The 12,076-nt window shown below is 37.1% G+C and overlaps 2 protein-coding genes across 3 annotated transcripts; both read left to right on the forward strand.

Moving 5' to 3' along the window:
* Positions 1-752: 752 nt before the first annotated feature.
* Positions 753-1,631, forward strand: LOC128861643 (cytochrome b-c1 complex subunit 8). Of its 2 annotated transcripts, none has more exons than XM_054099929.1 (3): positions 753-858; positions 1,164-1,362; positions 1,428-1,631. In XM_054099929.1, the coding sequence occupies exons 2-3, from the start codon at positions 1,188-1,190 to the stop codon at positions 1,520-1,522; spliced, it is 270 nt and encodes an 89-aa protein (XP_053955904.1). In that variant the 5' UTR covers positions 753-858; positions 1,164-1,187; the 3' UTR covers positions 1,523-1,631. The 2 variants fall into 2 exon arrangements, with proteins under 2 accessions (XP_053955904.1, XP_053955905.1); XM_054099930.1 differs by having other exon boundaries at positions 794-858; positions 1,142-1,362.
* Positions 1,632-5,142: 3,511 nt separating this feature from the next.
* LOC128861644 (uncharacterized) lies at positions 5,143-5,715 on the forward strand. The gene has a single exon (XM_054099931.1). It carries the CDS (start codon positions 5,455-5,457, stop codon positions 5,620-5,622), a length of 168 nt encoding a protein of 55 aa, XP_053955906.1. The 5' UTR covers positions 5,143-5,454; the 3' UTR covers positions 5,623-5,715.
* The last annotated feature ends 6,361 nt before the right edge of the window (positions 5,716-12,076 follow it).

The raw sequence follows: 12,076 nt of genomic DNA on the forward strand, positions 1-12,076 counted from the left end.
CTCAAAATACGTGATTAAAAAACGCGATTTCCCATAGAAAATTTCTCTCCAAAAATCTGAGATTATAAAATAAACCCAGATAATAACGATACTTATTGACATACAACCCTGTGTTTTTTGTGTTATCGATAATTATTATTACGAATGTAAGGAGAAACATCAAAATAAAAACTAAATGAAATGGAAGCTAGCAGAGAAAACAGGTCTTTAAACATAATTCTCATAAGATGCTTGTTAAATATTATTAATTAGGGATTCATTTTACAGAAAAAAGCGGGATTCCATAAACGTTTTGTCCTCCTTTTACTTATTATAAAATGTAATATAAAATTTCCTATGCGTACTACTGCCATAATTTTTTGCAACCTAGATTAATTTGGTGGATTTATAGGTGATTAATCCATATGTGAACGTATTATACGATCAAATTAACGTTTGTATATAATTGCTAACGTTCAGCATGGATACGACGACCAAGAAGAAGAGAAATATTTTACTTGGCAATACTTGAATCTGATAGCCCAACAGTGTTGCCGAACAATCTAAATAACTAATGCTGTAATGTAGCTCTAAACTGTATGAGATTTTTTAATTCTTAAATTATATTCGAAATGCTATATGTATTCGAATGTTGTATTCGAACTTAAACTTAATTTTATATTTTGTTTGGCAGTTTGTTACAAAACATTTGGTCCTGCACTTTTCAAAACATGATTAGCCCGAAAAGGGAAATTTTATTGGACTGACATTACTTCCAAACCCTAAATGTTCCGTTCCTATGTGTGTGTTTATTCATTGTATTGCAGGTTATAGAGCTATTTGAAGGCACATCATTTTTGTGTTTTTTCTTTAATTGAGGTAATAAAGCAATTTGTACGCGGATCTTCCAAAAATAATATGCGAATACATTATATTTCAAAAGGCTATAAATATGCATATTTTTGGCAAAAGCATCACAAACGTGCAAAAGTGCCCATTGCAACCAGAGTTTGCAAAAAACTCGAGGAAATATTACATAACTGATTGGGGCGCAAATAGGAAATAATTTTATACCAATATGTTTATAATAACTATTTGTATATTTATACAAATAATTGTGCACCTCTTAGCTTGCTGACAGAATGTAATGCCATCGATTTAGCTGTGTTTGTTTGTAATTCCAGTGTAGAAAGTACATAGCAGCCAGAATGCGCATCACCTCGTCCCTGCTTGGAGCCCATTTCGGCAACTTGGCTAAGGTGCACGGCATTGTCACCTATAAACTGTCGCCTTTTGAACAGCGTGCATTTGCTGGAGCGATTAGTAAAGGCCTGCCAAATATTTTCAACCGTATCCGCTCAAATATTTTCATTGTGGCCCCACGTAAGTTGTGAAAACTTGTTTTAAAAATTATATGAATTTGCTAATTATGTTTACCTATTTTGCAGCCTTCATTGTTGGTTATCTAATCTATGATCTGACGGAACGGGAACATCACCACTTAACTCGTAAGAATCCCAAGGATTTCGAGGATGAAGAATAAACCATGTGTCTAAATTATGTAGATTGTGGGCACCAAAAACTATAAAATTAAATATATATGTAGTTCAATTTGCAATAAACTATCCGGGTATTTTATCTTTACTACTGGATGTATATCGAATTGTTAAATGCATGGGAATTTTTAAGAAATTGCATACTTGGTAACAACAAGGTTATATCGTAGCAGCAAAACATTCCCCATACATGTACGGGAGTGCTGATGGAGAGTGACAGTTCTTGGCCGGATATATCGTCCCCTTAGTATAACAATAGCCTATGTGCTCATAGGCTATTATTTTTTTATTGAATTTTTGGATTCTCCATTGTCGATTTTATATGTGGTCAAAATTTTGTCAAATTCTAGTTCCACAAAGTGGGTCAAAATGTTAGTCAAAAAATAGTAAAATTTACAGACATAACGAGATTTGAGTGAGAGCTACTTTCGACAAAAAGTTTGAAATTCATTTTCTCAAAACATCAAAAAATGTATAGGCTATTTTAATACTAAGGGGACGATATAGTAAAATAACAGGGAGGTAGAACCGTTCGCTCAACTCGTCGGTCATAATATTTTTAAGCTTGCTGGCATTGTGAAGATAATTTAAAATTGTATGTGAGATTGATATTGGATTCATATATGTATGTGCGCCTTTAAAAAAAATAAACAATTCAAATGACTGTAGTTATAGATATGATGCACAAATGCCAAAAGCAATACAAATATTGAGAAATAATCACAAGACATTTGATTTATTTTAAAAAGGATACTTGACATTCTTCACAGGCATGTACACAAATAAATTATAAAATATAATAAGTGCACAGAAGTGAAGATGAGAGTACAGGAATTATATTCAAGTAATCCACCGATTTTTTCGGAACTGTTTAAGTTTTTTGTAGCAATTAAGATTGGAGTAAAGATGTAAATGAAATGAATGCAATTATACTGCACCCGTTTTCCTAAGAAAAAATTTGAAGATTAAAAGCTGCATAAATACGTTCATGTTTTTATCAGAATTTTACGGTTTTAATGCATACAAGAACTACTTTTTTATAAACATATTTTGAGGATTTGAGAGTGTGAGACTAAATGGTTTGTAAAAGTCAACAAATGCTAAAATAGCCTCTCAGCGGTTCTATCTTACTTACCATAGTTCAAATATCTTCATTTTAAAATACATTTAGATTTTTCATAGCTCAAAATTTACTTTAGAATTTGTCAAAAGTCGAACGCTATTTGAAAAGGTTTATCAAATTTATGGTATTGGAATATAACACACAGGTTTGACAAACTGCTGAAGGTGCTACAACAAGAACGCACGAGTTTTGCCAAGCCATAATTTATTTAATGGTTATGATTTCACTCTTCCCCCCTCGTGCGGGAATGGTTCTTGTAAAGGAATCGAGATAGATATCTACATGTATTCCAAATGCTCGGAATGATGAAAGAAGTGGATTTAGACATCCATCCGTTAGTCCGTGCGCACAATAACTCGACCAATTTTTATTATATTTTAACGAAACTTGGTACACATATTAGTCTTCAGCTGAAGGTACACCCTTTTAAGGACTATTACCCCAGTAAAATTCCCCAAACTCATACGGGGAATGTTTATGCTACTATACAATTGAAATTGAAATTTGAAAAGGTCGAGCCAAGGAGCACCAGGAGATTTGGTGGCTCCTAAAACACTCAGGCTAAAGAGCCCATTGTATTTAAAGCTCTGGAAATGGGGTAGATAGTCAAGGAGGGAAGGAGAAAAGTGTCAGAGAAAGAGATAGGAAACAATAGAGACAGAGATAGAGATAGTTAGTCCTGTGAGAATTTTTCAGATTCTTGGACAAATCTGTAAATATCCTTCAGTTTTAGAGAACGAATATTACTCATTCTCACGACCTCGGAACCCAAAACTTGTAGCCGTGCTCAAGCAAAGGAAGGGCACTCACAGAGAAAGTGCTCGGTGCTATCCGCCTCCTCCAAGCATGACAGGCGCATTGGGTCCTCAATGATTCCAATGCTGGTCATATGCTGACCCCATGGGTTGTGTCCTGTAATGATACCGACCATCAACCGAACGTCTTTCCTTCTAAGTTTTAGTAGAAAGTTTGACAGTTTTCTGTTCGGACTTGTCATAAAACACTTTGCAGTTCTGCAGCGTTCTAGACCGGACCACCGCTCTTTATGTAAGCCACTGATGAAATTCATGATTCCTGCGGAACTGATTACGAATATTTGGCTCTGGCCCCTGTGGAGGCACCGCTGATCCACGGTTGGCCAATTCGTCGGGAATTTCGTTTCCTTGAACACCGGAATGCCCCGGAACCCATATAAGTACAAGCCTGTTTTGTCTTACGACAGGATTGAGCTTTGCTTCGCGTTCTCCATGGCCTCCAGTGCAGCCTGACTGTCACTGAAAACTCCAATCTGTTTCCCGCTCCATCTCCTCTCGATTATCCATTCGGCTACTTTCTGGATGGCAAAAACTTCTGTTTGGGAAACCGTTGCCATTTCCCCCATAGCATAATGAGACTTATAACTATCGTTTAAGTACCATCCGGCTCCAGACCATATTTCATTCTTGGACCCATCGGTAAAGAAAATATCCGTCAAACCTCCCTGCATGGATTCTGGATTGCTCCATTGTTCACGCAATGGAAATCTGACATCAAATTTCCTTCCATTTGAAACTGTGGGTATCAGATCATCTTTAGGTGCCAAAAGCAGTGGATACTGCTCAGATAGCAACTTAAAGATTTCTCTGTGTACTAAAGTTCCGTCTTCGTGCCGGGAACCATATTTATGGGTCTACACATTGCTTTTATTGCTTCCTGTTGTATCTTAAGATCCAGGGGAAGCAGTCAAGCATAGCATTTAGGGCATCACCAGAGGTTGTACTCATGGCACCCGTGATGCATAAACATACAATGCTTGTTAGCCTCTATAGTTCCCGGATTGTGGACTTAACCATGCTCCGTAGCCACCAGACCAGAGAAGCGTAAGTGAGGATTGGTCTGATAAGTGCGGTGTATATCCATAGGACCACAGCAGTTTTCAGACCCCAGGTTATACCAAAGGCTCTACGGCATTGCTGAAAAATCCTCAATGCGCGTTTCACCTTCAGTGAAACGTGTGTCTCCCAAGTCAGCTTTTTTTCCAAGATTACTCCTAGATATTTAATTTCATCGGAAAGACCAAGTGTCACACTTTTCAGTATTGGAAGACTGAGTCCATCCAATTTCCGTTTTCTCGTAAACAAGACTATGGTTGTTTTGTTCGGGTTAACGAAAATACTTTGTCTCATGCACCAGTCATCGATTTTGTCAAGAATCCCCTGCACTCGTGCAAAGCCTCCTAAAGGATTATGCTACTATAACAACAACAACAACAACAACTGCATTTGGAGGCCTTACTATCAGTCATGTTTTCACAATTTAATTCAAACAAGAAACTTTACGCACAATGACTTGTTTAGTTTACTTTTTAGTTTTATTGCTGTCGCAATTCAAATGACAAAATCACCAAGTAGCTGTTTGCGGATGGCACCACCATTTTATCCCCTGCATCTTGGATTTTTAGAATCTTGTTCATGCGACCCACCCTGCAGTAACCTATCACGAAAGTGTCGTAGCGCATGACGTCAGACCATCAGCTGACACAGCTCGTCGAAGTACAATTACCAGCTGCATTTTTCTCGTTTAACAAATTTCTTTGTTTTTTTGTGGCATAGTCATTTTTGTACAATATATTTGGCGGATTTCGTGAGCGGTTGCATTAGTGGTCATTTTATTTATATAAGTTTTGAAATCACGCTTGTATTCGTGAAAAGGACTTGGTGTAGTTTGGATTTTAAGGAGCAGAAGTATTTCTTCTTTGGGACAATATCGGATGCATTTGATATTCCAATCGCCTTGGCATTTGGACAACCATAAAAAATGGAAGATTGTTGCAGTAACGAAGTACGCGGTCAAACATTTCACAATTTGTTGAGATCGGTGCTGGATTCGAAAGTTATCAACATCCAAGTCTTCACCGTGGCCGTAGGCATACTGTTTATTGTGATTCTACTTAAGAATCGTTTTCGCAGTTTCTGTGGCACTTAAATTTTTAGTTTAAAAGAGGGGATGAGTTCGTGCTGATGTTGTGATGCAGACTATGTATTATTTTAATAAATTAAGGTTCATTAAATACATATACATATTAAAGTATTTTATTTGTCATTGCAGTTGGAATTTGAAATCTGTATATTAACATAGTTGCTTTAATTACTTAATATGGAACGTCTTGAGAGTTTCGCGTTTTTGCAGGAGCACTGTTATTTTTGAAATATACTTTAGAACTACTCGGTCTATTCCTATTCCCACAGTTGATATGATTCAATAATGTCGAAAGGGAAAAATGTTATTGATGGGATGATCGTTGAATTGTCAAATCTGGATCCTAGGAAGAGTGCTGCTGACATTCATTGAGAAATTTTTGTTCACTTCAACGACAACGCCGTTCGAGAGCACATTTTCGACGTGTGTTCGAGAGCACATATGCTGGACCCAAAATCAGTGGTGTTATATTTTATTCGGCAGTGAAACGAAAATAAATAAAGTTGGTCCAGATGGTGGAATGTCCGTGCGGAGTCCAAATCATGCAGCATTCCAGCCCAAGTTCGTCTCACCAATCGTGAAGCAATAATGGTGTGCGGCTGCTTTTCCTGGGACGATGTCGGGCCAACTCATCGTATTGAAAGTAATGTGGACGCGGTCAAGTCCGTTTAGATACTTCAAAATGTAATGATACTTTATGCAGAAGAGAATCTACCTTTGATTTCTACAAAATCGTGATCCGAAGAACGCTTCTGTTGATACAAAGAAGTTTTTCGAAGGCAATTCCATCTCACAAATGGAATATCACAAATTTAGATCAGTTATTTAAAAAGGCGGCCGCAGTAGCTGTTGTTGTTGTAGCAGCATAAACATTCCTTATACATGGACGGAGAATGCCGCTGGAGTGACAGTCCATGGCCGGAAATAAATCCGAGTCGTTCCGCTAACCTAGAACTGACTGTCATGGGAACGGCGGCCGCAGTACCCAAATGAGTTCGTGCATGACTCCCATTCGGAATTCAGAGTGGACGTAGGTTCGAATCTCGGTGAAAGACCAAAAAGAAGAAAAAGTTGTTTCTAATAGCGGTCACCCCTCGGCAGGCAATGGCAAACCTCCGAGTGTATTTTTGCCATGAAAGCTCCTTATAAAAAATATCTGCCGTTCGGAGTCAGCTTGAAACTGTAGGTCCCTCCATTTGTGGAACAACATCAAGACGCCCGCCACAAATAGGAGGAGGAGCTCGGCCAAACATCCAAAACGGATGTACGCACCAATTATATATATATACTAGCAAACCCGGCCCCCTTCGCTGGGCACACTAAAATAGAATAGATATGGTTTAGAACAGAAAATATATGGTTTTCATATAATTTATTTCTTTATTCTTTATTCAAGCGCTTTGGCATAAACAACATTTTTTGTTTTTCTATTTGTTTTTGAGTCAATATAAAATATAAATTGAAAATCAGGAAAAAAGAAGATTGTTTCAATGCATATGAATAACTAAGAAACAATCGTCTTTTTTCCTGATCATCCATGAATTTTTCGTTTCAATTTATATGTTTTATTAAAGCATTGGAGATTTTTTAACCATTATCCATTTATATTTTTCAAAAAAAAAAAAAAACGAAACAAATTTTTTTTCTACGAACACATAATTTCATTCGGATTTCACATTAAATTCTCAAATTTCGTAAGAAATTATTCACTGTTCCAAAATCCACTCCAAAAAAATTCACAAACAATTTTTACATGTTGCACTTACGTTTTTTCCTTATGACCTCCAAATCAGAAAGAAATATTGACACATTGTAACTCACACTGTCAATTTGACAGTTCAGTTCCGCCCCAAGCGTTAAAAAAGTAAGCGACATTATGGCTGGCTCAAAAGAACGCTGTACCCGTTGCCACTGCTCCGAATTACAACCAAACTTTACGAAACCCATTTTCAATACTTACTTAACAATGTGCAAAAGTTTGGTTTAATTCGGTGCAAAGACACCGCGGGTCCACGTTTTGGCATATATTTCGAGACCCTAGTCATCAATAGGTATGAAAATTACCCCGTATTAAAGCACTTATCAACAGCTTTCATTTGACACCCATATTGTACATACACAACCAAAGGTTATCCGGGTCCACGTTTTAACCTATATCTCGAGACCCCAGTCACGGAGCGGCATGAAAAATACTCTGTACTAAAGCATTCACCAACAGCTTCAATTTGATATCCATATTGTACAAACACATTCTAGGGTCCACGTTTTGGTCTCTATCTCGAGACCCTAGTCACGGAGCGGCATGAAAAATACTCTGAACTAAAGCATTCCCCAACAGCTTTCATTTGATACCCATATTGTACATACACATCCGAAGGTTACCCGGGTCCACGTTTTGACCTATATCTCGAACCCTATCCACCAATAGGTATCCAAACTATACGGAAACTATCTTCAATACCTTCTTAACAATGTGTGTAAGTTTGGTTTAATTCGGTGCAAAGACACGGCCGGTTAGCGAACACACACAAAAAGTTGATTTTATTTTATATATAAGATTTTTTTCAGTTTGTGTCCGAAAAATCCAAATATCTTACGGAACCCTATTTTTTTCCAAAATAAAATATAATCTATGTTACTCGTGGATAATGTAGCTTTCGAATGGTGAAAGAATTTTTAAAATCGGTTCAGTACTTTTTGAGCCTATTCATTACAACCAAACAAACAAAGTTTTCCTCTTTATAATATTAGTGTAGATATATAACTGAAAATTTGGACTTACGAAAGGTCTGAGCACGTTCCATTTCACAAGTTAACTGAGGACTAAAACTTGCTCAGTATTCAACATTCGAAAGACTACGTTAAAGAGGCGAGAAGAGACGTGAACTTCCTTTACAACATTGTAACTGGTGATGAAACGCGGTGTGTCCAACATGAACCTGAAACTAAGCGTCAAAGTGCGAATGGAAAGCCCCAGAAGAGCCACCACCCGAAAATCGCGTTTGGAGAACCCACATTTGCGATGCACATTTGCTTTTCGATTCCAAGGGAATTGTCCACAAGGAGTTCATGCCTACGGGCCAAACCGTCAATGCAATTTTCTATCTTGGCATTTTGAAGCGTTTGTGGCATCGTCTTCGTCGAATTCGCCTTGAATAGCGCGAAGGAGAAAGCTGGCGCTTATTGCGTGATAATGCACCATCTCATCGATCCACTCTTGTGACTGATTTTTTGATTAGAAATCGCATTTTAACTGTCAATCACTCACCGTATTCACCAGATATGGCTCCCTGTGATTCCTACCTATTCGGAAAATTGCATTTGGCTGTAAAAGAAAACGTTTCGCGTCCGTAGAGGCCATCCAAAAGACTTGTATCGACATTCTGAAGGAGATTCCGGTCAATGACCTGAAACACTCTTTCGAAAAGCTTTTAGATCACGCAAAACAGTGTATAGAGGCCAGAGGGGACTATTTTGAATAAATAAATAAACGCGAAGTTATCGGAACAAAACTCCTGTCGTTTCTATTTTAGCTCAGTTTTGTTTATTTTGGACTTCATGCCAAAGCTACAACTGACCCGAAGTCAAGATCTATACCGTCAAATAAATTACATTCAACACCTTTTGGGCGAAGCGATCCAATACTTGGTTTATTTTTGCGCACCATACTTGCTAATCACTCGCTCTAGACACTAAACCACTTTCCACATTATAACAACTTCCATACTCAGAATTAAATTACATACAATGTGAATTTTTAAGCCGGTGGTCATTTGAATTCTTAAACATGGTATAAAAATAATGCCATAATTACAACTTGATGAGTTTGAGCAGGACTGTTGAGGTTTTAAATATATTTACATACCAGGAAATCCACAAACTATTTATATTACCGCCAACACAAAATGTGCGGAATTTGCATCCCATCCGAATGACTCGAAATATCAAAAATTCACTGTAGGTAGGAACCTAGAATTTTAGAGTTTAAAGTGTTTTTTGTGTTATATTCCTAGATGCTTCTATGTACTACATTGTCGAATCGCTACCTAACGTTAGGTTATCTGGCTGATTAACAATGATTTTATTATACATAAACAAGAAATGTGTGCGCGCAAGCTTTGGACCTTTCTCGTGATGCCTTAGTACCTGTGTTATTTTTGGCACATAGTGTCTGGAGAAAGAACACCTCCCCTCCCAATTCCGCTTTTACTGTTCGGATATTTAAGTGACTGCCAATCCAGTGATGTACGCCAGGGTTTATGCCGATTAAAACAAGTCTCTCCCACTAGGCTTTCATAGAATCACCCATTTCTATAATTATTACTTTTAATAAAAAATTTTAATTAGTTAAAATTTGACCTAATTTTTTTGACCCCATTCTTCTTATTTGTTTGCGTAATTGCATATAAATATACAGTGCATGCGAATCATAAGAGTCTTCATAAGTTAGGCACTGCAGCATAAATTACTAACCAATTAGAAAAGCCACAGATGCGCCTATGCACAAATGTATGTTCAAATATATGTATATGTATATTTATACGTATGTGTATTTAAAAAAGAATTGCCCACACTGGGAGTGTAATAGAAACATATTTCAAATCGCTGTACAACATTACCTATCACTTTAATGCAATACTACTCCAAGGGTTTGAGTTTGGTTGTTGCTGTAATATGTAAGAATGTGTGTACGTTTGTAATCAATTAAATTGACCCTTCTTTTCTAGCTTTTTTAACACCGCAAAACAGTTCTTACAGCGGAAAAGAATGCACATACAACTTGTTTGTATATGGTATGCCGCGATGTGCATTGATTATGGCGACCCAATCAATGGTCCTATCCATTGCCTACCAATGAACAAAATTAGATAACTACACGCGTTGCATTTCCTGGTGCGAATGCGTAAAAGACTTCCTAGTCTGCCGATGGTTTTACTTACAAACACATATATTATATATGTATGTGTCTGTACATACATATGTACATACGAGTATATCAATTGCTCAATATGACGATTAGAATGCCAGTGGCAATCGCCAATTGCTAGTTCGAGCGTCGAAGTTGGTGTTGGCAAAGTTTTTCGGTTATTCTAAGAAATTCAGGGAAATGCAATGCAATGCACTTGGAACGTGACTTAAACGCATTCAAGTCCCAAAGCAAGAAGCATACAAACCAATCAATATGCAATAGAGCGTATCGAGGCGCAGGCGTTTTATTAATTTTATTATTTTTGCTTTATTTTTTTCTGCTTACAAATAGTATTTTCGATAGCGGCAACTAGCGGATATATGCGCCATTTAGAACGCATACGTAATAATATTTTTATTTTTGAAGTGATTAAGAAACTTTCGAAATTTGAAAAATATTAGAATTTTATGAATGAAACGGCACCATAAATCTTTCCGATTAATTTCTGTTGTTCTACGTGCGGCGTAAGTATCTAAATGCTATTTGGTGCGAGAGTAGTTTATTGCTCATATTTTGATTAAAAAATATACTTATGCATATATAAGTAGAAGGCAGCGCAAAATTAATCATCCTATCAGACAGCGGCCGCCGTAGACGAATGGATTGGTGTGTGACTATCTGTCGGAATTCACAGAGAGAACGTCGGTTCGAATCTCGGTGAAACACCAAAATTAAGAAAAAGATTTTTGTAATTAATAGCTGTCGCCCCTTGGCAGGCAATGGCAAACCTCCGAGTGTATTTCTGCGATGAAAAAGCTCCTCATAAAAATATCTGCCGTTCGGAGTCTTGAAACTATAGGTCCCTCCATTTGAGGAACAACATCAAGACGCACACCACAAATAGGAGGAGGAGCTCGGCCAAACACCCAAAACGGGTGTACGCGCCAATTATATATATATATATATATATATATATATTGTAGCTCCTCACCGCCTTCTTTTATGACTCCAACCGCTATAGAGTCTTCGCCGTTTGTCTTTCCATTTCGCAGTTTGTTAAAAGCCACGATGATTTCGTCAAATGCTGGTAAAAAGATGTTGTTGATAAAAAAGATGTCATGCCCCCAAAGTGGATCGTCTTCTTGATATTTACTATTTAGAAGACCGTCAAATCGTTTAAGTTTTTAATTTATGTAAATTTTTTTTAAATTATTACTTTTGTAGCGCTTATAAGATTTGATTCTGACATGACTGCCATTTAAAAGTCGTAGGAAGTAGTCACATTTGTATTGGGTGATTCAATTTTAAATCTTAACTAGAATATTGTTTGCTACTATTTGTTTAGATTTAGTCAAAAAGAGTGCGAGATTGAATTACACAAATTGTTTCCGTCAAAGCTGTATGCAAAAAATCGCGGCATTATTTATTCACACATAGGTATGTATGTAAACGCGTATTTGAGAATCGTCAGATCTCATCTGCTGCATAAAATTCATAGCAACTCACAACTGTAAGCATGACATGTTCACACGTACATTTATGCCCAATATT

Source organism: Anastrepha ludens, chromosome 4, assembly GCF_028408465.1.
Source record: "Anastrepha ludens isolate Willacy chromosome 4, idAnaLude1.1, whole genome shotgun sequence".
Classification (NCBI taxonomy): Eukaryota; Metazoa; Arthropoda; class Insecta; order Diptera; family Tephritidae; genus Anastrepha; species Anastrepha ludens.